This window comes from Lynx canadensis, chromosome F1 (assembly GCF_007474595.2).
Source record: "Lynx canadensis isolate LIC74 chromosome F1, mLynCan4.pri.v2, whole genome shotgun sequence".
Taxonomy (NCBI): Eukaryota; Metazoa; Chordata; class Mammalia; order Carnivora; family Felidae; genus Lynx; species Lynx canadensis.
This window is the reverse complement of record NC_044319.2, coordinates 63,547,327-63,570,229: the sequence shown is the minus strand read 5'-3', so window position 1 is coordinate 63,570,229 and position 22,903 is coordinate 63,547,327. Positions and strand designations below refer to the sequence as shown.

The window sequence follows — 22,903 nt, the reverse complement described above, 5'->3', positions numbered from 1 at the left end:
CTCTTTGGTGACTGTGGAGAGACGGTGAGCCGGCTGAGACCCAAGGCACATGTACAACGACCTTAGTGTGGAGGGAGGGGAAGATGGGGGCTGCTGTGGTGAGGAGCTGGGAAATGAAAGGAAATCTTGACTGCTCTCCCTCCTGTTGAGATCTGCTTGCAGAGATCTGCTGGTGTCCTTTAGCGGGGTGCCTACTGCTTTGGTCTGCAAGATGCGTGAGGAATGGTTTTGCAGGACCAGCGTTCCCCGCCCTCCAGGGATCTTCCCATCCCTGTGTGGAGTGCTGAATGCTTCACCGGTCTGCGGGCCGGACCCAAGCATCGCAGCTTCCCACACTGGCACCCGGGCTCCCCGGCAAGGATCTGTCTGCAAGCCTGCGGGCCATACTACGACCCTCGGATCTTCATCCCTATGGTCACAGGACCCTATGGCTGCAGGGACTTGCTTTGGAGAGACGGTTTAAAAACCATTCAAAGCAGATCTGGGAACCGGCGGTCCTAAAGTTGGCTGCGTTTCCATGGTGTCGGCGGCGGAGCCAAGGGGGCGGGTTCACGCAAGCGCCGAGGAAGGAGGTGGGTGGATTCCGAGTGTGGGTGCGCAGGCGCCGTGAGAGGCGGTGAAGCCGGTGGCCGGTGGCCGGGCGGGACCAACAAAGATGGCGGCGGCCCCTGCGGCGGGAGAGATCTGGGCAACAGCTGCAGCTAAAGCTGCAGCCCGGCCCTCGGGGGGGCTGCACGGGGGTAGTAGGGGGTGGCCCTGAGCTGGGGCTTGGCCCCGGCTGGCCTCCCCCGTCGCCTCACCGGGGGACAGGTACGGGCCGGGGCGCTACGGCGTGGGGGGGGCGGGGGGGGCCGCGGGAAGACCGCTCCAGACCCGAAAGGACGCCCTCCACAAAGGCAGGGCGCGGGGGGCCCAGCAGGCCTGGGGGATCCGGGCTGGAGGGACAGCATCCGTGGACCGCAGGGACTACGCCGCCGGACCCCGTAGCCAATCAGCGGCCTCGGCCTTTCTGCCCTCGAGGGGGGCGGACCCGGCTGAAGCCCTGCCGTGGTGGGAGAGGTGCGGAGATGATGAGGGTCTTGTTCGACCTCCCTCCCCGCCACTGCCCCTGAGCCCCAACACCTCGTTGCAGCTCAGAGGTGGGGGAGGGAGTGATTCGCAAGGCACCCATTTAGTCCGCTTCAGTGCAGCCCGGAGGGCAGGCAGGGGTTTGAGGGTGGGACGCTGTCTTTGGGGCTGTTTTCCTTACATCCACACCCTCGTTTGTCCAGAGGTTCTAAGTGACCCAGGGCACCTCCCGTTGACTAGCCGGGTATGGGGGCCCTCGTCATGAGCGTTTAGATCATAAAGACCGCCGAGATCGAGACTAGCCTTGGCTCTTCAGTCAAGCTGTGTTCTGCAGGAAGGGGACGAGGAATACAGAAAGAGCCAACGCGGGGGGCTGCTGTCATTCATTCACTTACTCAACGGATACTGAGTATTTACTTTGTGCCCAATACGATGCGAGGTGCTGGGGATACAGTGACTGACATGACAGACGGCGTTCCTGCCTGTGGAGTATGTAGAAGCTAGTGTGGTAACCTAGGTTCCCACCTCCCTCCACATGCAAATACTGACCCTCTCTTCTCCTCCCAGGTCCAGCCTGTGGTGTCCACAATGCCCCAGGCCTCTGAGCACCGCCTGGGCCGGACCCGAGAGCCACCTGTTAATGTCCAGCCCCGAGTGGGATCCAAGCTACCATTTGCCCCACGGGCCCGAAGCAAGGAGCGCCGAAACCCAGCCCCTGGGCCGAACCCCATGTTAAGACCTCTGCCTCCCCGGCCGGGGCCCCCTGAGGAACGGCTCAAGAAACTGGAGCTGGGACGGGGTCGGACCTCAGGCCCTCGTCCCAGAGGACCCCTTCGGGCAGATCATGGAGTTCCCCTGCCTGGCTCACCACCCCCGACCACCGTGGCTCTGCCTCTCCCTTCCAGGACCAACCTAGCCCGTTCCAAGTCTGTGAGCAGTGGGGACTTGCGGCCTATGGGGATTGCCCTGGGAGGGCACCGTGGCGCTGGGGAGCTCGGGGCTGCGCTGAGCCGCCTGGCGCTCCGGCCTGAGCCACCGGCTTTGAGACGCAGCGCTTCTCTCCGCCGCCTCGGGGGCTTTCCCGGTCCCCCAACCTTGCTCAGTATACGGACGGAGCCCCCTACTTCCCATGGCTCCTTTCACGTCATATCGGCCCGGCCCTCTGAGTCTTTCTACTCCGATGACAAAATGGTGAGGACTTGTCCGGCACCCGTGGCCTTCCGTGCCCGTGCTCCTCTGTGCCTCCAGCTTTCTTGCCATCAGGTGGCTTTCCTTTCCCTCTTTTCCCCCGAGTTCCTTTCCCAGTCCCTCACTGCAGCAGCTGGGACTCTCCTCTCCCTTACTTAAGTACCCTCGAGCCTCGCAGACCTTTTTTTCGGGGTTGTCTGTGAGTCCCCAGCACGGTGTGCCATTTCAGTCCCCAGAGAATTAACCCAACCGTTTGGAATTCTTCTCCGCATCCCCGGTCCCCGGGCCCTTACTCTCCCTTGCTTCCCCTTCTCTCCTAGGATGCTGCCTGGGCCTAATTAATCTCTGGAGCTGAAGAGAGGCGGGCTCAGAGCATCTGAGTTAGGGTGGTTGTCCATTTCCCAAGCTAAGTGAGCTAGGTTGACTGCAGTTGTATCCATCAGGAGAGGGCTCAGGAAGGGGCCCCGGGGGGCGGGAGTGGGGGAAGCAAGGTGGGCATGGGGAGCGGCTGGGCAGCCATGCCCGTGCTTGGGGAGCTGCCCCAGGAGCTGCAGCGCCGGCCAGCTGGGCAGGCGAGTAAGTGGGGAGCAGGTGGGACAGCCCTGGCCGAGTCCGTGCTGCGCTCAGCTGTGATGGGCTTACATGCTCATGGCCAGTGAGGTAGGGGAGCCCCCAGTACCCGGTGGGGGAAAGAGGGTGGAGCTTGGGGGTGCGGTGCAGGGGTGGGGAAGCGGCGGGCGGCATGCTGTTGAAAGGTCGGAGTGCTGGGCGGGATAGATGGGAAACCGCTGACTCCACTCTGACCTTCCAGGCTCATCACACACTGCTCCTGGGCTCTGGTCACGTTGGCCTGCGAAACCTGGGGAACACGGTGAGAGCCAGCCTCCTGTCCTTCCTCCCTAACGGGAATGAGAAATGGTGCGGGGTGGGGGTGGCGGGGGGGCCGACCTGGGGGAGGTGGGGAAGGAGCGCACTGAAGCCCTTCTAGGCGTCAGGTCAGTGGTCTGCAGCAATGATGGCCGTGTCTCTCGCGCCTCCCAGTGCTTCCTGAATGCAGTGCTACAGTGTTTGAGCAGCACTCGGCCTCTTCGGGACTTCTGTCTGCGGAGGGACTTCCGGCAAGAGGTGCCTGGAGGGGGTCGAGCGCAAGAGCTCACTGAAGGTAGGGCAACACCTCTTGCTCCCCCCTTTCCGGGTCCTCTCCCCGACCTCTGGGTCCGCCTGCCAGTCACGGTGGCCCCGACGACCGTTGCATCTGGCCATCTGTTTTTCCTGCCGCCTGCTTCCCTAGAGGTGGTTCTCCGCCCTCTGAGCCACCCCTGGCCCGCCTCTTCTAGTCACTAACCTTGGTCTCCCCACGCCTGCCCCGACAGCCTTTGCGGATGTGATCGGTGCCCTGTGGCATCCTGACTCCTGTGAAGCTGTGAATCCCACCCGATTCCGAGCTGTCTTCCAGAAATACGTTCCCTCCTTCTCTGGATACAGGTGGGAGAGCCGGAGGGGAGGAGGCTCCTCTCTGGGCCGAGCAGGGGCCCTGGCAGCGTTGTTCGGGGCCCTCGGATGTCCTTCATCCGAGAAGTGGGGACCGACGTGCGGGCGGGGGGGGTCGTGTCTGGGGACCAGGTGGGGGTCGGTGGCCCACACCCTGTTTCTGGCCGCAGCCAGCAGGATGCCCAAGAGTTCCTGAAGCTCCTCATGGAGCGGCTGCACCTCGAAATCAACCGACGCGGCCGCCGAGCTGCACCAATCTTGGCCAGTGGTGCAGCTGCCTCTCAGCCCCGCCGCGGGGGGGCTCTGCTAGAAGAACCGGAGCTGAGGTGAGGTCACTCTCCCTCCTTCACCTTCCCGTACACGCTTGGCAGCCTTCACCCCACACAGAACTGGGCTAGTCCAGATGGAGGATGTGGGGTCCAGGGAACCGCTTAGCCCGGAAGCTGGTTTGAGAAGCAGCGAAGAGGTCGGAGGAGGGAGGGAGGCCAAGGGTACGGCTGGAGGCAGAGGGCAGTGCTGGGATGGCCCTGGGTTGAGGCAGAGGGGATAATTTACAACCAGGGACCTAAAGCGTTTCAAGCCAGGTGAAGACAGCTGTTCTTTCCCTGTCCTTCCTTATTCCCTTCTTTTCCCTCGTCTGAGCCTTCTGAAGCGTTACTCCTTTGACCTACTCCTTTGACGCTTCTTTGAAATGTAGAGAAGGAGCTGGGGGTGGGTGGGGTGCAGGGCTGCGTGAGTCGTTTCCGTGGTGTTGGGGGGCCCCGGTGTCCCCGCCGTCTCATGGGTGCTCCTCGCTTCCCTTGACCTGTGGCAGTGATGATGACCGAGCCAACCTAATGTGGAAGCGTTACCTGGAGCGAGAAGACAGCAAGATTGTGGGTACGGAACCGGGCAAAGCCAGGCGGGCAAATCAGCGTGGGGGAGGGGTGCGGGCTTGGGAGAAAGACGGATACCATGAAGGGGTGTGGGAGCGAGACTAGAGGGTGAAAATGCGGACGCGGGGCGAGGGGGTTAGGAAAAGAAGGGTCAGGGAGAGGGGTGGGAAGAGAGGAGGGGCCAAGGGAGCACCTCTGGCATCCCAGAATGACTGTCTGTCCCGCCTCTTCGCTTCTGTCTAGACCTGTTTGTGGGCCAGTTGAAAAGCTGTCTCAAGTGCCAGGCCTGTGGGTATCGCTCCACGACCTTCGAGGTTTTTTGTGACCTGTCCCTGCCCATCCCCAAGGTGGGAGTCCGGAGGATTCCAGGGTTGGATGGGGGACATGGGTTCTGTGACCCGTCCCTGCCCACCCCCAGAGCGTGGGAGGGAACCCTGTGGGTGTCTGGAGAAGCACTGAAGCCTGGATTGATGGAGACGAGTTGGAGAATCCGATCCAGAACATGCTGACCTTTCATTCCTGTCCCCCCCCCACCCAGAAAGGATTTGCCGGGGGCAAGGTATCTCTGCGGGATTGTTTCAACCTTTTCACCAAGGAAGAGGAGCTGGAGTCAGAGAATGCTCCAGTATGTGGGGTTCCATAAAGGGATACAGTAAGGGTGGGAGGCCTGGGGAGGGGGCCCATCTGAGTAAAAGGGGCCGCATGATGCTTTGATACGGGCATAATATTTGTATGTCTGGGTTTGTGTTGGGCTCTCAGAGACGGCCTAGGAATCCTAGGGCGCAGGGGAGTGGCCCCGGGGAGAAGGGAGTAATGGGAAGCCTGGTAAATTTGTGAGTTAAGGTGTCGGAAAAGCCGGCCGAGGGGCGGGGCACATTAACATGACGTTATTTGACATTCATTCAGGTGTGTGATCGATGTCGGCAGAAAACACGAAGTACCAAAAAGTTGACAGTGCAAAGATTCCCCCGAATCCTCGTGCTCCGTATCCTAATCTTCAAATTCTTATTTGTCCCATCCGGTTGGCCCCCCTCATTTTCCATGTCTGCCGAGGCTGGACGTTTGGCAATCGAGTTTTCCTTAGGAAAAGCCTGCCGCTCCGCCTTTTCCTGCCCTGCTCCCGGAGGGGAGGGGACAGCATTCAGTCCCCTTCAAATGCCCTCTGCCACCCCCCTCCCCCCACGCACATGCTCCTTAACTAGGGCTTAGATCTTAATCGATTCTCTGCCTCCCGAGGCTCCATCAAGAAAAGTTCAGTAGGTGTAGACTTCCCGCTGCAGCGACTGAGCCTAGGGGACTTTGCCAGTGACAAAGCCGGTAAGTCTGGAAGGGAAGGTCCTGAAGAGCTCCTCTGAAGGGGAGGGAGAGCGGGCAGGAGCGGGCCCAGCTCTGGCCCTGGAATGTGGTCGACTCTCACCCTACAGGAAGCCCCATCTACCAGCTGTATGCCCTTTGCAACCACTCGGGCAGCGTCCACTATGGCCACTACACGGCCCTGTGCCGGTGCCAGACTGGCTGGCACGTCTACAATGATTCTCGGTGAGACCCGCCCCCCCCCCATTCCTGCCCCATCCCCACCGCCGCTCCCCTGTCCCCCATGTGAAGCCCCAGAAGGGCAGGGTGCTCTTCCTAGATGCCCCAGGTTGATCTTGCGGGGAGGAGGGAAGACCCAGGAGCGGTCACAAGCCCCGTCCCCTCTCCCCTCCTCCCAGTGTCTCCCCTGTCAGTGAAAACCAGGTGGCGTCCAGTGAGGGCTACGTGCTGTTCTACCAACTGATGCAGGAGCCACCCCGGTGCCTGTGACACCCCCTTTACGCCCTGGCACCTGTGACGCCCTTTCAACACCCTTAAGCCCCAGGCTCCCCATTTACCTCAGAGACGTCTATTTTTGTGTCTTTTTAATCGGGGAGGGGGGGAGGCGGTGGTTGTAGCTCCCATTATTTTTTTTATTAAGAAGTACCCTTCCACCTGGAGGCTCCCTCGTCTCCCAGCCCCATGTACAGAGCTGCCCAGGTCCCTGCCCGTGTACAGCCCCCAGACCCTCTACAACCTCACTTTTTGTGAATAAATTTATTAAGAAAAAGTGATGTCCTTCTCTGTATTTGTGCTTAGGGGGCAGATAAGAGAACCGGCGGAACGGGAGTCCCCCTGGGACCCAGTTCCTTCTCTGGACAGACGGGGGCGCTCTCGGGCGGAGGTGGGGGTGCCGGACCCGGACACGCGGGTGCCAACGTGGGGGCAAAGAGGGAAGGCACACCTGCGACTCGTGAAGCTACGGGGAAGCCAGTGCAAGCTCAGGGCGCCGTCTTCTGCCCGGAACGGGGCTGCCCCTCGAGGGCGAGGCACCCGAGGACCCCTGTTGACAAACACGGGGCGCGTTGCCGGGCGGCCCCGGCTCCCGTAGGCCCGGGCTGTTGCTAACATCAAGGAGCTGTTTACGGAGCCTCCTCCCCACGGAGCGGCCCGTGTCCCTGTCCGCTCTCCCTGCACCCAACGCTCGCCTCTCTCCCGTCCCCCCCGCCTCTGGGCTGTCACCGTCGCCGGGCCTGGGAAGCCTGAGCCGGGGCCCGCTGACCGGGCTCCAGCCCTCGCCGCCGCAGCCCCGGGGGACGGCACGGCCCGACCGCCCGCCCTCTCCAACTGGCACCTAAGCCGTTAACCGCCGCCGGGCGCCGCAGCCTCACGCAGGGCCGGCCTCCGCGGGGCGGGGCACGGGCGGGGGTGGGGGGGGGGGAGCCACCTCCGGCTCTGTGCTCTCATTGGTGGGCGTGATCCGGGGCCTCCCAGGGCCCGCCAATCCGGAGGCGGGAGGGAGTGGACGCGGAGTCGGAGGGCCCGAAGGGGGCGGACGGAGCGGCGGCGCCCGAGCCGCGGGCCTGGGGCCCCTCACGGCGCCACCACGAGCCCTGCGCGGGCAGATAGCGCGGGCGGGGTCCTTATCCGCCTCCACGCCGGGCGCCGGCCGGGGAACCCGGAGACCTCTCCCTCCAGCTCCCTCGGCCCTCTCGCGGGTGGGTCCTGGGCCCTGGGCGGGGACCTCACCGGCCCCACCCCGTCCGCGGGCTCTGCGGGTTTCCCCTGGAGCAGTGGCCCGGACCGGGCGTGGAACGTGGAACCTGGGGGGCTGCCGCAGAGCGGGTGCAGCCCCGTCAGCCTGTCCGATCCCCCTCCCCCACCGCGCCCCCTACCCAGGCTACGCCCAGGTTTCCTAATGGGCCGGACCGTGGTCGTGCTGGGAGGAGGCATCAGCGGCTTGGCCGCCAGTTACCACCTGAGCCGGGCCCCCTGTCCCCCCAAGGTGAGTGCCCCGTCGCGCCAGAGGGAGGCTGCTTTAATACCCTCCTCCCGTTTCCAGCAAAAGGGAGTGCGCTGCCCTCTTCCCCTGCAGACCATTTACCCCGAGGCTATGTAGGCCGTGCCGCCCTCTTGTTCCCAGGTGGTCCTGGTGGAGGCCAGCGAGCGTCTGGGAGGCTGGATCCGCTCAGTCCGAGGGCCAGGTGGTGCTATCTTTGAACTTGGACCTCGAGGAATTCGGCCGGCGGGAGCCCTGGGGGCCCGGACCCTGCTCCTGGTGAGAAGGCTACGGAATGCCTAGGAGGGCTTGCGGAGGGCCCTTCACTAGAGGACAGGCTTGGGAGGGAGCATTGGTGGGCCAGTCCTTTCCTTAGTTTCTCCTCTTCCCGAGGATGTGTGGAGAGCAGGTTTCTGAGCTTGGCTTGGACTCAGAAGTGTTGCCTGTCCGGGGAGACCACCCAGCTGCCAAGAACAGGTTCCTGTACGTAGGTGGCGCCCTGCATGCGCTGCCCTCCGGCCTCAGGTAACGCCGGTCACCTCCTTACTGCACCCCTGCCCGCCTGGCTCTCACCCCTTCCACGACTGCATCTCCCAGTCTGTCAGCCCTCCCGGCAAGAGGAGCCAGATGCATGGAAATGACTATGCCTTCCTCAGTGCAGGGGGCTCTTCCGCCCTTCACCGCCCTTCTCCAAACCTCTGTTTTGGGCTGGGCTGAGGGAGTTGACCGCGCCCAGGGGCAAAGACCCTGATGAGACCGTGCACAGTTTTGCCCAGCGCCGCCTTGGACCCGAGGTGACGTGGCCCCAGAGGCCCCGAAACCCCTCCCCTCCTAACCAGCTGCAGAGCCCTCCACTCATACCTGCCACCTAGGGGGGGCTCTTCTGTAGGGCTTAGGGATGCCCCCTTCTCTTCACATCCAGTGGTCCTCAGAACAGTCGGGAGTGGATGCCCTCCGTTGCTTCCCATTGTTTTGCTACAGCCGGACTGCTCCCCAACCGAAACCCTGCCCCACCCCTGTTCCCTACCTAGCAGGGCCAGTGGGAAGTAGGCTGTGCGGCTTCTTCCTTGGCCTCTCAATCCTGGCCTCACCCTTAAGGTGGCGTCTCTAGCCATGGACAGCCTCTGCCGAGGAGTGTTTGCAGGCAACAGCCGAGAGCTCAGCGTCAGGTCCTGCTTTCCCAGTCTCTTCCAAGCCGAGCAAACCCATCGTTCCGTTTTACTGGGGCTGCTGCTGGGAGCAGGTGAGTGGGGGTTGGTTCAAGGGGTGAAGATATTAAGGACCGCCAGAGTAAGGGACGGGAGGCCAGGGTGCTGTTTTAATGACTCTTCCCTGCCTCCTCCTGTGCAGGGCAGAGCCCGCAGCCAGACTCCGCACTCATTAGCCAGGCCCGGGCCGAGCGCTGGAGCCAGTGGTCCCTCCGAGGAGGGCTGGAGACGTTGCCCCAAGCGCTTAACACCCACCTGACTAGTAGAGGAGTCCGTATTCTCAGAGGCCAGCCCGTCTGTGGGCTCAGCCTCCAGGCAGACAGGCGCTGGAAGGTAGGAGAGGCCCCTGGTGTGGAACGTGTGTCTAATTAGAGTTTCCATCTTTGCCTCTATGTTTTAACCAGGCCGGGGTGGGCCAGACTAGTTATTCGTGGTTTTCCTAGATGCTGTTTCAGTACGGGCCACCCCAGGGTCTTAGACTTTGTTTGTAGAGCTTCCTCCGAGATCTGCTTGATCCAACTCTAGACAGAAGTAGTGCTTGTAAGTGGCTTAGATAGGGGAAGGGCCAGCCCAGCTCCATTACACATCTCAGAGGCCACACTGGCTTGTCTGGTCTGCTTCCCGGAGTAACGGGGTGGGGGGAGGGGGGGCGGGGGTTCTGTGCTGATCGCACAGTCTCTTCGTCCTGGGTCAGCACTCAGTCTCTCCTGCCCGTTTGGGGCCTGGGAAAGTGGGGCAACGTTCCCGTTCTCTCTGTCCCTCAAATGTTTTCGTCCCGTCAGGTGTCTCTAGGGGACAGCAGTCTGGACGCTGACCACGTTATTAGTGCTGTTCCAGCTTCAGGTAACGAGGTAGCCACCGTCCCCTTCCCCGGCGGGAGTGAGGCAAAGTTTAGCTTCCGGGACCCACGGGACCATCCCGTGCCCCCGAACTGGTCATCCCTGTGGGGGTCTAGCCCCGGGGAGGGTGGGCGAGACTGGTGGGAAGGCCTCCTGACGCGGGCCCCCGCCTGCTCTCCCCCCAGTGCTCGGCAAGCTGCTCCCCGCGGAGGCTGCGCCTCTGGCCCGGGCCCTGAGCGCCATCACCGCGGTGTCTGTGGCTGTGGTGAACCTGCAGTACCGAGGAGCCCGTCTGCCTGTGCAGGTAGCTGTGACACAGAGGAACGAGAGGCACGGGCTCAACCAGAGCCTCTCCTTCCTGACCCGGCCTTCTCCTCGCCCCAGGGATTCGGACATTTGGTGCCATCCTCAGAAGACCCGGGCGTCCTGGGAATTGTGTATGACTCGGTTGCTTTCCCTGAGCAGGACGGAAGCCCCCCTGGCCTCCGAGTGACTGTGAGAAGCGACAGCTTTGCTCGGCGGGGGTTTCCAGGGGGCTCCTCCGTGCCCAGCGCAGGTCAGGCCAGGCTGCTCAGTGCCATATCCTCTCCCTAGGTGATGCTGGGAGGGTCCTGGTTACAGACGCTGGAAGCCAGGGGCGCCGTCTTCTCTCAGGAGCTGCTCCAACAACAGGCCCAGGAAGCAGCTGCCACCCAGTTGGGACTGAAAGAGCCACCCAGTCACTGCTTGGTCCATCTACACAAGGTGAGTTGAGCAAACGCTCCTCGACTCCCACCGAAGGCAGGAAGCGGTGGATTTGTCACCGTCTACCTGGGCTTGGACATCAGCAGCAAAAATTTCCCCGTATCCCCTCTTCTCTCCCCAGAACTGCATCCCCCAGTATACACTAGGCCACTGGCAAAAACTGGGTGAGTTGGGAGAGCGAGTGTGCCGAGGAGGGCAAGGAGACCAGACCCCCAGCTCTAACCGTCCTTTCATCTTTTCTTTCCAGAGGCAGCTACGCAATTCTTGGCTTCGCAGAGGCTGCCCTTGACTCTGGCCGGAGCCTCCTATGAGGGGGTTGCAGTCAACGACTGTATAGAGAGCGGACGCCAGGCAGCAGCCCGGGTCCTGGGCTCGGAACCGGACAGCTGATCCCCAACTCCCACCTCCTCCTGGCCCCGCTGGTGGCAGTTCTTGACCCACGAGAATAAAAGTTGCTGGAGCTTGGCTGGATGTGGTTGTCCTGTCACCTACAGGCACGAGGCGGCAGGGGGGCAGGTCGCAAAGATAGGCACGCGGTGCCTGGGATGCAGCAAGCGGGAGCAGAGGCAAGACAGAGTCCTTTATTAGAAAATATATCAAAATCCCAGCCCCCTGCGCCAGGTCCAGAAGAGGAAGCTACTCCAGCACTGGCAGAAAAGTACCCAGGGAGGGGTTTCCTTCACCAAACATTACTTCCTCGGAACCATAAATAGAATAAATATTCACAGAGGTCCCAGGAAAAGCCGGATCACTCTTCTCTCCTGGAAGAGGAAGGGACTTGGGGTCCAGCCCTGCTCTTACCCCTGGGGCCGGGGACTCTCAGGAGTCATCACATAAAATCATGACATCAAGGATTCACAGTCATAAGCCCTGGCAGGCGACCCTAGAAAGAGGGACCCCCAGGTCTAAAGGAGCCCAGCTCCAGTCCAGCAGTGAGGAGAGGCCCTTGCCTCCAGCCCAGCACTGGAGTTCAGTTCCCCCACGTCCCCTCTGAGAGCAGTGAGGAGCCGAGGGCGGGGAGAATACGACCCCTCGGATTCAGTTTCATGATTGAGGTGGGCAGGAAGGAGGAGTCAGTGTGAGCCCTGGGGGGCTGTGTGGTTGGCAGTAGGCAGAGGGCCAGGCCTGGCCGGGGGCCGGCGCTGCAGCATCTCTTGGCGGAAGGCCTGGGAGGAACCAGGTGGGTAACGGGGCCCAGAGGGAGTCCGGGGACCCCGAGGGTCAGTTCCAATGTCTGCTGTGATGTTGGTATAGAGAGGGCCCAGCTCTCGAGCCAGCAGCCGGTATGTCAGTGAGTTCATCCCATCTTGTGTCCAAGAATTCTGGGTACGGACCAGGAGGTCAAATCTGAGGGTCAGAGGTTGGAGAACTAAGGCCCAGAGAGAGACAGCCGGGGACTTAGGGACCTCTAGGCGTTTCCCGGCTGGGATGCAGAACCCTGAGGGCCCAGTCACCGTTCGCGGGCGGTCCTCCCTACCTGTGGGGGTTTTCCTCATTTCCCTTGTCTCCTCGGTGCTTCACCATCTTATAGTGCCCCACGGATGTCGGGGGGCGCGAGATCTTCATCCCAGCCAGACGCACCCTATGGGAAAAGTGAGGGCACCGTGGAGGATCCGGAGTGGAGGAAAGCTCCTGACAGGCCAACAGGAGCTACGTCCGGCCAGCAAGGAAGCGATTACGTGTTTCTGTACACAGAGAGCCACTCTCACCGGTTAGGCAAAAAAGTGCCACGTACTGGAAGGAGAGAGAAAGTCAAAGAGAAAGCAGGAAGTGGCACAAGAGAACGTAGAAGCTGGATGTATCCAAAGCCTGGGGCTGGTGCCAGTGCATCCAAACCCTGGGGCCTCGTTAAACAACGGGCAGAGGTGGGTTCGCACGTCCCACCTTTTGCTCTCTTAAGTGGCTAACGGGAAGCGCCCTGGCAGTCCAGGAAGGGCAGGGAGAGGAGCCATCTGATCAAAAGGACAGGGCAAGACAGAGAGTCGCGGACCCAAGCTCAGCAACTCTTATCTAGAACGGCGGCCGAGCTGCCTCAACTCCCTCACCCCGACCCCTCCACCTGTCCCCGTCATTAGGAAAAGAACGGAACCAAATAATCAGGACCCGGAGAGAAACAAACCCCATCTGGGACACACAGGAGCAAGACCTGAAGATGGCCTGGGAAGGTACCGAAAGCACACGTACGTTTAGAAACCGCTGGGTCCTTCACACACATACAGAGGACAAGAATTCAGAGAGCTCGTCCCGGAGGGGCCGAGGGGGGAGGGGACGCAACGGGTCTAGCACAGCAAGCCCAAATCCTCACGCCACAGATAGGAAACTGGGTCAGCTGAGGCTGAAGGTCAAAACATTTCACAGGCTAAAAATGAGCTGGCACCGTGCCAGTGACACGGACTCCAACCAACAAAGTGGTTCTGGGCTCTATGGAGCAGAGCCCCTCCTCCCCTGCCCCACCGGAAGTGGTGTGGACGCAAGCCTGGCGGCAGGCAGGACTGAAGTGTCGCTAGGCCCTCTTCCGACTCTGGAAGGAATCCCGTGATACTGTAGCCTCTTGATCTCATCGTCTCTCCCAGAAACATAACTCATCAGGATCTAGGAGACCGGGGGACGACAGAATGGAGACCGGCACGCAAAGCCCGACCCGGGGTGGACTGAAAAAGCTAAGGGAGAAGAATGGGCACGGTGTGGGTCCGGCTCGCTAGAGTCAGGCTTGGTCTCCGAGGACAGGCCCCCAGGCTGAGGTGGGGGTAGGGAGTGGTGGCAGGAAGTCTGACCTGGTAGCAATGTCGTCATCCTCACCGCCCCAGCCCCAGTATTCATTGGGGAAGCCATTCATCTTCAGGTACTGGTCAGGAGTGAGCGCCGAGACTCCTCCAAAGTACTGGGGGTACGGGAGGCTAGGGAGAGAAAGGTGCCTGGATTCCACAAGTCTTTTGGGGAGACATCCCCACCCACATCCCCTTGGCTCTCCCCCCAGTGGACGGTGGGGTTCCCTACTTCCCCACGCCCTCTCGTGCCCTCTATACCTGTATCCGAACTTGTTCATGGCGACGGCGACGTGCCGGGGTCCCCGGGGGTCACACACATACAGATTGTGGTCGTTCTCGGGCAGCAGGTCCACGTCGTGCAGGAACAGGCAGTCCCATTCCTCGTCACGCAGGGCCTCCCGCACCCCAACGTTCAGCAGCTTGGCCCTGTTAAAGGTCCCATTGCCAGCCTGGAAGGTAATGGAGGAGAAGCAGACCGTGTCTGTAGGCAGCATGGAGAAGAGGGGCCCAAGTACAAAAATGAAAGGAGGGAGATCAAAGGCGGGTGAAGGGAGGGTGGCGAGCAGAATGGAGAGAAAGACAAACGTTCATTTTTCATTCAGCAAATACTTGTTGAGCACCAGTATGTGTCTGATACTTACGTGCCGCTGTCTAGCATTTTCATCCTGACAACCAATAGCCACGGAAAACAGGTGTCTATTAGTTTTCACTCTTTGCCTCATTTTAGGGGGTTAAGAAACTTGTTCAAGGTCACGTGTGGGACAAATGGCAGAACTAACTTTAGTCCAGGTCTGGCCGGTGCCAAACTTGCACCACTGCAAGTTCAACAAAGGAAGAGATCACGGAAGACCGTGGGAACAACACCCTAAAGAGAACCGGGGGAGTTACGGGGCGGACAAGCTGGCCGAGCAGTGCTGCGTGTTTCCCCACCTTCAACGGTCTGACCCCCTCAGAACTGTTCCAGGGACCTACTACGTGGGAGTGGGGGGGCAGGGACCCGAGGCTCCGTCACAGAGAGAGCCGGGTGGGGCCCGGGTACCTGGTGGATGACGTAGATGCCGTAGGCGAGCTGCTGGCGCTGCAGGAAGGGGTGCAGGTGGTACAGAAGCAGGCGCAGGTGGTGCTCCCGGGCACGGTGGGGCACAATGATGGCGGTTCGGGAGCGGGGCTCACACCCTGCGGGGCGGTACCGACCCCCCGGCTCCACCCGGGGATTCCTCTCCACAATCTCCGCCAGGGACGGCACTGGGCTAAAGGACACGGACACAGGACCCACTGCAGGGAGAGAACGGCAAGGTCAGGGATTCGAGGGGCGATGAGAAAAGGACCCCCAGGCCTGGGAGCGCCTCTGGCCCTGGCAGTCTGGTGCCGGGGCTCAGCTTTCCCGAGGGCTCGTGAGAAACCTCACAAGCCTCGCGTATGCCGTCACTGGGACAGCTTTACAAAGTCTGGAAGGTACAGGCTCTCCACCCGGCCTGCCTCTTTTCACGCTCCCTCTCTCCTGCCTCGCTAGGCTGGAGGCTACCGTTAGAAGATGGAGAACACAGGACTTGCAACTAACTAAACCAGAGCTCATCTACAAAGGAAGCAATTCCCAGCCCAAGGCAGGGAGAGCACGAGAATGGCCAGGCGATGGAAAGTTGTGGCTCAACCCAGGAGCCCAATCTAAATTCCAAATTCAGAACGGGCTCCACGTCAACCTCAGCCCACCTTTCAGGTACTTTAACATCATCCAAGCCCCACTCCTGCCGCCCTAGCCCTGTCCCCACACCTTGGCCTTCCCTTTACTTCCTCCTCCTTTCTGCACTCACCTAAGAGAGGAGATCGTTCTGGACAGTAGGGCAGACCTTGAGGAGCTGGAGGACCCCCTGGGGCAACAGGGGCCCCAGGTAGGTGACTGAGGTTACTGTAGACATCATGGGGATGAGAATAGTCAAATGTCGGCCCCTGCTCTCGGCCAAATAGGGCACTGAGGCTTCGGAAGCCCCCCAGGGACAGGTACATCATGACAGCCAGCTGGGAGCCCACAAGCAGGGCCAGTGTGCAGGGCCGCTCCAGCAGCCTCCGCAACATCCTGGGGTGAGGTCTGAGGAGGGAGAGAGGAGAGTTCTGGGGGGCAGGCAGGCAACGAGCAAGCCAGCAGAGAGATCCTCAGTTAAGAATGAAGGCGGCGCCGCGAGTCAAGAGGAAGAAGAGACAAAGAACAAAGTCGCAGAAGGGAGCACACAGGTGAACGGTCAGGCACGAAAAAGAAACAGAATGTAACCGCCAGCAGCCCTACCACCTGCCATTTCCAGCCCAAGTTTTACTCTCCTCCACCTCCTCCCCAAACCACTCGGCCAACTACTCTCGGTCCCCACCCCCAAGAATGCTTACATCATTCAGGTCCCATGTCCCTTTCAAAGGAGTCCCTGGAGAACCTCCCTTCCAATTTTAGAGGGGGACAGACTCACCTAGGTTCAAGCTGTCTTCTTCGGGATCATGGGAGCTTCGGGGGGTCCCGGCGGGGCAGAGATGTGAGGCATTATCTAAAATTGGAAATGTCACAGAGGACAGAGAAGGGCTCCATCCAACACTCCAACAGCGATCCTGGGGCCAGCTGTAACACAAGTGGTCAAGGATAACCACCCACCCAGAGGGGCAGAGCTCAACATCAGGGTGAAACTGGGAAGCGAGGGAAAGCGGTTGGAAAGACAAGGGGAGGAGCCAGAGATCTTAGGTCCCTGGCCTCTGCCCCGGCCGCCCTAGAGTGTCGGGTTCACGCTTACTTAACTATACCCCACCCCAACAGGACCAACCTGTTTGGGGAGTAGGGACAAGGCAGCTAATGGAGCCATTATTTTCGCCAAGGGGTGAGGCAGTCACGACAGGATTGTGGAGTGGCCTCAGGAGGACCAAGGGCGGAGTAGGAAACAGGCTCCTTTCCGTTCTTCACGTGCCTGGGAGCTAGCTCCGCAGGTGCAGGCAGCGTGACCACCTGGGAGCTGCAAGCAAACAGCCCCGGAGCGCGGCGGGGAGGAGGGTGGGGGTGGCCTCCTCTACCTTTTCTACCCCATCCCCGTCCTAGCGGGGGTGGGGAGGAGGGTTACGGCTAAAAGTGAGGCAGGGAGAGGGAGGGCTGGGCAGAACCTGTCGGGGATACCTGGCCCGGCTCACCGAAGGGGCGTGGCCAGCGCGCTGCAGAGGGTCACAGACCGGTTCTTTCCGCGCACCCCCATCCCACCCCAACCTCCTCTTGCATTTGCAACGTGAGCCCACCGGCCTCTGTCCGAACGTCCACCTGGGACGCCCCCCCCCCCCCCGCTCAAGCTGGTCTCCAGCCTTTGCCCAAAACTTCTCAACGCGCCAGTCGCCCGAACCTTTTTCCCGGGCCTCTCGCCCCATCACCCCCAGCCCACATACCTGCTCTCCAGCTTCCCGTCGTCACCGCCACCCGGACTGCCTGGCAGGCATCGCCGCCGCCATCTTGGAAGCGGGCGCCGCGGGGCGGGGCCTGGCGTCACGGGGCGGGGCCTGGCGTCACGGGGCGGGGCCTGGCGGGCGGGGCGCCCGAGACAGAGGGGGACAGAGGCCGACAGAGGCCGACCGAGGCCCGAGCGCAGGCGGGCGGGGCTGGGGCGCTCCGAGAGCCGGCGGGGGGCTCTCGTTCCTGGACGCGCTCCGGCCCGGATGCCATTTCCCACCCCTCAGACTGGGAAGACATCAGCTCCCACCACGGCCCTCTTGCCGGGCCGAGCCTGACCCAGAGGCCAGTGCGACAGTTTCTGGCGCGCCCCAAGACCTGTCACGGCGGGCCAGCCCCTTCCCGGCGTGTCCGTGGTGCCCCTGCCACTTAGTGCCACTTAGTCTCACAATTGTTTCTTGCTCAGGGTATCTCGTAGCGACTGCTCAGGCGCATTTTTGTATCCCCAGGGTGTCCCGCGACCTTGAAATAGAAACGGTTAGTTAATAAAACAAGGAAACATTGAGTGAAGAGGGAAGCGCCAGCTTCAATGTAAAACTGCGTTTTCCCAGATATTAGAATAAAATGGACGCTCCATTAGTACCCAATATGTTTATCTTGCGGCTTCCACTACCCTCTTAGCATGTTATGTTCCTAAGAAGCTGCTGTTCAGAGCCAGGAAACTTGGAATAAGTCACGATGTCTGCCTCAAAAAGTTCATGAGCGTGTATGGGAGGAAGGGAAGGATATAAACAATATAGTGTGATAAACACGATTGCCCAGAAATTGCAACCCACTCTCACGTAGAGACTCGGGAAACACTTCCCAGAAGTGACGATCCTGCTGCTGCCTTACGAGATTCTGTTTCCATGGGAACTATTTTACAACTCTGTAGGTAACTGATCCGACATGCAAATTTTGTCCCAATATCAGGTTCAATTAACCCCCTATTCCCCACATCACACAAAACAAACAAACAAGCAGTTTTCGCCTCCATTTTCATATTCAATTCTGTACTCTTGATCTGTAAATGTCTGTTCTTCAGAATTTCTTTTAAACTAGCTGTACCATCTGCCAGTTCCCTCGTGAGTTAAATAACCTCTTTCACACGTGTTCATTTTTATTTAGATATTGACAAAGACTCTCCTCGACCAAACTTCAGACGGGCGCCTCTGAGGTTTCTTTTCAAATAGGCCTCATCCTTGGACCACCAGCCACTTTCAGCAAGAACCCTGCTAAATCAGTTTAGCCAGGATCTCCTTATCCTTGACGTAATTTTCCATCCACTGACCCTCTCATACTTCTCATTGGCTCTAAACAGCCCCTTGTCCTTATTGTACTCAAGAGTGGAGCCCAACGTCTCTGACTGGGATAGTCTTTACGCTTATCACAATGGTCCTGAAAAAAGTCTTCCTTACCATTTGAACAACTGTCGTCAGAATAATTGTTTCTTTAGCAGCATGACCGTCAGCATTTTACCTTTTTCTGAAAACTGTATTTTAAAAATTTTTTTAAGTTTATTTGTTTATCTTGAGAGAGATCACACGACCTGAGCTGAAACCAAGAGTCACATGCTCAACCGACTGAGCCACCCAGGCGCCCCAAGACTCCCCGATTTCTCGTGTGGACCGCTGGGTGGATGGTGGCATCATTCAGTAAGAAACAAAACTTAGAAGAGGCACGTTTGGGCGAAACAGTAGAGATGACCAGTTAAACTTTGGACTTCATGAACTGGAGATGCCTGGGGAGGTTCAAAATGAGATAATGGTGGGTTTCAGCAGAATCACCGGCTTTTGATCATACATGCCCTGGCTGTGTGATGTTGAACAATACACTTTCTAGGTTTCATCTATAAAATGAACCCCATCTTAAGGGGTTTTGTGATACTGTGAACTAGGGAACAATGCCAGCAGAAGTAGATATTCAGTCTATCTGAATTTTGAGCACAAAGTAGGAACAGAATAAAAGCCCTGATTGTTTAAGGAGTTCACGGTGTGGTGGAAAAGACAGACTCCTAGAGAAAGTGGAAATGTGGTTCACTCACAGGACCCTTCCCCTGAGCCTCTCTACTCCTCCATGGTGTTCAGTTTTTGAAAAACTGAACTTCATCGTCTATCCCACATCTCCACCTGCCGTCTGCTGCACATCCCCTGCATTAATTTGCAAGCTTCATTTTCAAGACCTTGCACCTCTATTCCATTTCACCCTGGCCACACTCCACACTTGATCATCACCTAGAAATGCTACGTCGCTGAAAATGTAAATTCTAATATTGCTGGTTTCTACCACAGTATCCTGTCTTTCTGTGTTCTGAATAAATTCTGGGAGCTCAGTTGGTAAAGGATCGGACTCGTGCTTTCGCCTCAGGTCATGATCTCAAGGTTTCGTGAGTTTGAGCCCGGGGGGCTCCATGCTAACAGCGTGGAGCCTGCTTGGAATTGTGTCTCCTCTCTGCCCCTCCCCCACTCGCACAGTCTCTGTCTCTTTCAAAATAAATAAATAAACTTAAAAGATAATAATAATACAGACTTCAAGCTGTATTACAAAGCTGTAATCATCAAGACAGTATGGTATTGGCACCAAAACAGACACTCAGATCAATGGAACAGAATAGAGAACCCAGAAATGGACCCACAAACATATGGCCAACTAATCTTTGACAAAGCAAGAAAGAATATCCAATGGAATAAAGACAGACTCTTCAGCAAGTGGTGCTGGGAAAACTGGACAGCGACATGCAGAAGAATGAACCTGGACCACTTTCTTACACCACACACAAAAATAAACTCAAAGTGGATGAAAGACCTAAATGTAAGACAGGAAGCCATCAAAATCCTCGAGGAGAAAGCAGGCAAAAACTTCTTTGACCTTGGCCGCAGCAACTTCTGACTCAACAGGTCTCCAGAGGCAAGGGAAACAAAAGCAAAAATGAACTATTGGGACCTCATCAAAATAAAAAGCTTCTGCACAGCGAAGAATTCAGCAAATCTAAAAGGCAACTGACAGAATGGGAGAAGATATTTGTAAAGAACATATCAGATAAAGGGTTTGTATCCAACAACTATAAAGAACTTAACAAACTCAGCACCCGAAGAACAAATAATCCAGTGAAGAAATGGGCAAAAGACGTGAATAGACACTTCTCCAAAGAAGACATCCAGATGGTCAACCGACACATGAAAAAATGCTCAACATCACTCATCATCAGGGAAATACAAATCAAAACCACAATGAGATACCACCACACCTGTCAGAATGGCTAAAATTAACAACTCAGGCAAGGACAGATGCTGGGGAGGATGAGGAGAAAGAGGAACCCTTTTGCACTGCTGGTGGGAATGCAAATTGGTGCAGCCACTCTGGAAAACAGTATGGAGGTTCTTCAAAAAACTGAAAATAGAACTACCCTACCACCCAGCCATTGCACTACTAGGTATTTATCCAAGGGATACAGGTATGCTGTTTCGAAGGGGCACATGCGCCCCAATGTTTATAGCAGCACTATCGACAATAGCCAAAGTATGGAAAGAGCCCAAATGCATCGACGGATGAGTGAATAAAGAAGATGCGGTATGTATATACAATGGAGTATTACTCGGCAATCAAAAAGAACGAAATCTTGCCATTTGCAACGACGTGGATGGAACTGGAGGGTATTATACTAAGCGAAATTGGTCAGTCAGAGAAAGACAAATATCATGTGGCTTCACTCATGTGAGGAATTTAAGATACAAAACAGATGAACATAGGGGAAGGGAAGCAAAAATAATATAGAAACAGGGAGGGGGACAAAACAGAAGAGACTCTTAAATATGGCGAACAAACGGAGGGTTACTGGAGGGGTTGTAGGAGGGGGGATGGGCTAAACGGGTAAGGGGCACTAAGGAATCTACTCCTGACATCATTGTTGCACTAGATGCTAACTAACTGGGATGTAAATTTAAAAAAAAATAACAATAATAAAAATTTTAAAATCCTAGGATCCCTAGTGGTCCAGTCATGACACACAACGCAATAGAAGAAATCTGGTCTCGTTTTCAAAATGAATTTAAAGGCATATAAATCTCTATTTAGTTTCTCAAGGAAACATCAGAGGCATTGGGAGGAGACGGCACGGACCAGGAGCACATTTTATGGAACAGCCCAATGTCTTTAAAATCTTCGCTCTCCCATTCAACGTTGTCCACTGAGATGTAGCTTCTAACCCCAACCACCCCTTCCAACCCTACTGGGCCACTTACAATATTATCCTTCAAAGCTGTTTGTTTTACTTCTCTTTGGTTTTGCATAACAGAGAAGAACCCTTGAGCTGCCCTCGGGAGCAGAAATTCTTTCTTCTTCCACCACCCGCTTACTCTCCTTGGGGGCCCTGCAGTCTCACAGCCTTCTAGAAGGGGAGGCAGACACCTCCTGCAGGAACACTTGTGGCCCCATCTTCTATGCTAGGTGTCCCTCATCTCATGGCATCTGTCACGGGGGTCTGGCATTTTGGTCTTACTTGACTGTCTCAGCCACCAGACTGTGAACTCCAAGGACGGGGACCATGGCTTCCTTTTATCATCCCCTAAACGTAACCAAGAACTTGTAGCACAAATTCTCCAAAATAGCCCGTCTTATATCTGACCTAGACAGTTCCTCGGTATACTTATTTTCTCATGCTAATACAGGAGTGGAAAGAGGGGGCAGGCAAAGGAAGAGATCTGAGGGGAAGAGAATCAGCATGTACTGACGCTTACTAGAAGCCAGACACAGGGCCAAACACGTACACCATTATATTCTTCTTCTTTTTTTTTAATGTTTATTTATTTTTGAGAGACAGAGAGAGAGAGAGAGAGCAGTGGAGGGGCAGAGAGGGAGAGAGGGAGAGGGAGCATCCCAAGCAGGGCTGGAACTCACAAACCGTGAGATCATGACCTGAGCTGAAATTAAGAATCAAACGCCCAACGACCGAGCCACCCAGGCGCCCCTGCCATTATAGTCTTAAGTTCTGACAACCTCTCCATAAGGCAGGTAGTAGTAATACCCACTTTACACATTAAGAAACCGAGGGTCGCCGAGATCAAGGAATTTCAGATCACATCATCACGTGTGAGTAGCAAAGCTTAGATTCAGTCTGACTCCAAAACTCGGTGTCCTTTCCGGATGCCGTGAGAGCGTGATTCTGACTCCCGTTCATAACCCGACGGCTTAGTTACTGAACAAACGGAGAAACAGTCAGTTCTCCGTAGGAAGTGATATTTCAATTAATATGTTTTCCTCTGACCCACTTTCAGGCCAAAATTCTCATATTTGCAGCTTCTCGATGCTTGTACGCCTCTACGTTATCGGGAGGACGTGCTGATACATCTCTGTGGAGCTGGACAGGCCAACCTCAGGGTACGTCCCTGGGTTTGTAGGGCCGGGTGCTGGTTTCCCAAAGACCGTGAGGGATGTCTTAAACAGGCTTCCTCCCCTCCCTTTCCTTCCGAAGGCTACTTAAGTCCTCTGGGCCTGTCCCTACACAGGGTCCTTTCTGGGGAAATTGTTCAGTAATTCCTCTCTGCCACCACCCACCGCCCCCCCCCCCCCCGCCCACCCTCCCGCACCCCTCGGGCTTCCTCTGAGCATTTTTAGAATTGGTGGTTTCCCTCAGCTGTCAGCTGGTTGAGTCTTGCTGCAAATGATTTTGGCTTACCCCTCTAGCAACAGTCAATGGGGAAAGGATTCAATTGGTTCAGAAGCATCCTCTTAGCCAATAAAATGTTAATACATCGAATTCCACTTTCTTCCCCCTCCTTCCCCCCCCAAGCCCTGACCAATGAGCTGCTGGGTTTTGTCACTGACTGTCAGTCTGGTAGTTTAGAAGGCCAAATACTGTAATACTACGTGAAGATTAAAGAAGAGGGGCTGGGGCTGGGGTAGACGTGTACGTGAGCAGAGCATCCCAAAAACCTGGCTTTCCCACCCCCCACCACGAAAATCGTGGCTGGACAAATGCCCGGATTTCCT

General features: G+C 57.4%; 3 protein-coding genes across 15 annotated transcripts; 2 read left to right on the top strand and 1 right to left on the bottom strand.

Moving 5' to 3' along the window:
* Positions 1–83: 83 nt before the first annotated feature.
* Positions 84–6,707, top strand: USP21 (ubiquitin specific peptidase 21). Of its 3 annotated transcripts, none has more exons than XM_030302003.2 (13): positions 84–572; positions 1,636–2,259; positions 3,068–3,127; positions 3,298–3,418; positions 3,630–3,741; positions 3,918–4,073; positions 4,562–4,626; positions 4,866–4,969; positions 5,161–5,247; positions 5,529–5,607; positions 5,832–5,939; positions 6,047–6,161; positions 6,335–6,707. In XM_030302003.2, exons 1-13 carry the CDS (start codon positions 288–290, stop codon positions 6,423–6,425), a joined length of 2,007 nt encoding a protein of 668 aa, XP_030157863.1. In that variant the 5' UTR covers positions 84–287; the 3' UTR covers positions 6,426–6,707. The 3 variants fall into 3 exon arrangements, with proteins under 3 accessions (XP_030157863.1, XP_030157865.1, XP_030157864.1); XM_030302004.1 differs by lacking the exon at positions 84–572 and adding an exon at positions 596–810 and having other exon boundaries at positions 1,636–2,331; XM_030302005.2 differs by lacking the exons at positions 6,047–6,161; positions 6,335–6,707 and having other exon boundaries at positions 5,165–5,247; positions 5,832–5,922.
* Positions 6,708–7,401: 694 nt separating this feature from the next.
* On the top strand, positions 7,402–11,170 carry PPOX (protoporphyrinogen oxidase). 6 transcript variants are annotated; one of them, XM_030302006.1, is made up of 13 exons: positions 7,456–7,633; positions 7,815–7,920; positions 8,059–8,193; positions 8,309–8,439; positions 8,576–8,708; positions 9,013–9,157; positions 9,265–9,455; positions 9,905–9,965; positions 10,147–10,265; positions 10,346–10,456; positions 10,556–10,705; positions 10,827–10,869; positions 10,953–11,170. In XM_030302006.1, the coding sequence occupies exons 2-13, from the start codon at positions 7,834–7,836 to the stop codon at positions 11,093–11,095; spliced, it is 1,449 nt and encodes a 482-aa protein (XP_030157866.1). In that variant the 5' UTR covers positions 7,456–7,633; positions 7,815–7,833; the 3' UTR covers positions 11,096–11,170. The 6 variants fall into 6 exon arrangements, with proteins under 6 accessions (XP_030157872.1, XP_030157870.1, XP_030157866.1 ...); XM_030302008.1 differs by having other exon boundaries at positions 7,457–7,633; positions 8,324–8,439; XM_030302012.1 differs by lacking the exon at positions 7,815–7,920 and having other exon boundaries at positions 7,402–7,633.
* On the bottom strand, positions 9,589–16,959 carry B4GALT3 (beta-1,4-galactosyltransferase 3). 6 transcript variants are annotated; one of them, XM_030302015.1, is made up of 9 exons: positions 16,876–16,951; positions 16,272–16,457; positions 15,927–16,072; positions 15,285–15,559; positions 14,513–14,748; positions 13,732–13,922; positions 13,480–13,602; positions 12,183–12,287; positions 11,266–12,052 (listed from the first exon to the last, which is right to left on the bottom strand). In XM_030302015.1, the coding sequence occupies exons 4-9, from the start codon at positions 15,544–15,546 to the stop codon at positions 11,779–11,781; spliced, it is 1,191 nt and encodes a 396-aa protein (XP_030157875.1). In that variant the 5' UTR covers positions 15,547–15,559; positions 15,927–16,072; positions 16,272–16,457; positions 16,876–16,951; the 3' UTR covers positions 11,266–11,778. The 6 variants fall into 6 exon arrangements, with proteins under 6 accessions (XP_030157879.1, XP_030157875.1, XP_030157877.1 ...); XM_030302017.1 differs by having other exon boundaries at positions 15,927–16,001; XM_030302019.1 differs by lacking the exons at positions 11,266–12,052; positions 16,272–16,457 and adding an exon at positions 9,589–11,245 and having other exon boundaries at positions 16,876–16,959.
* Positions 16,960–22,903: the final 5,944 nt, after the last annotated feature.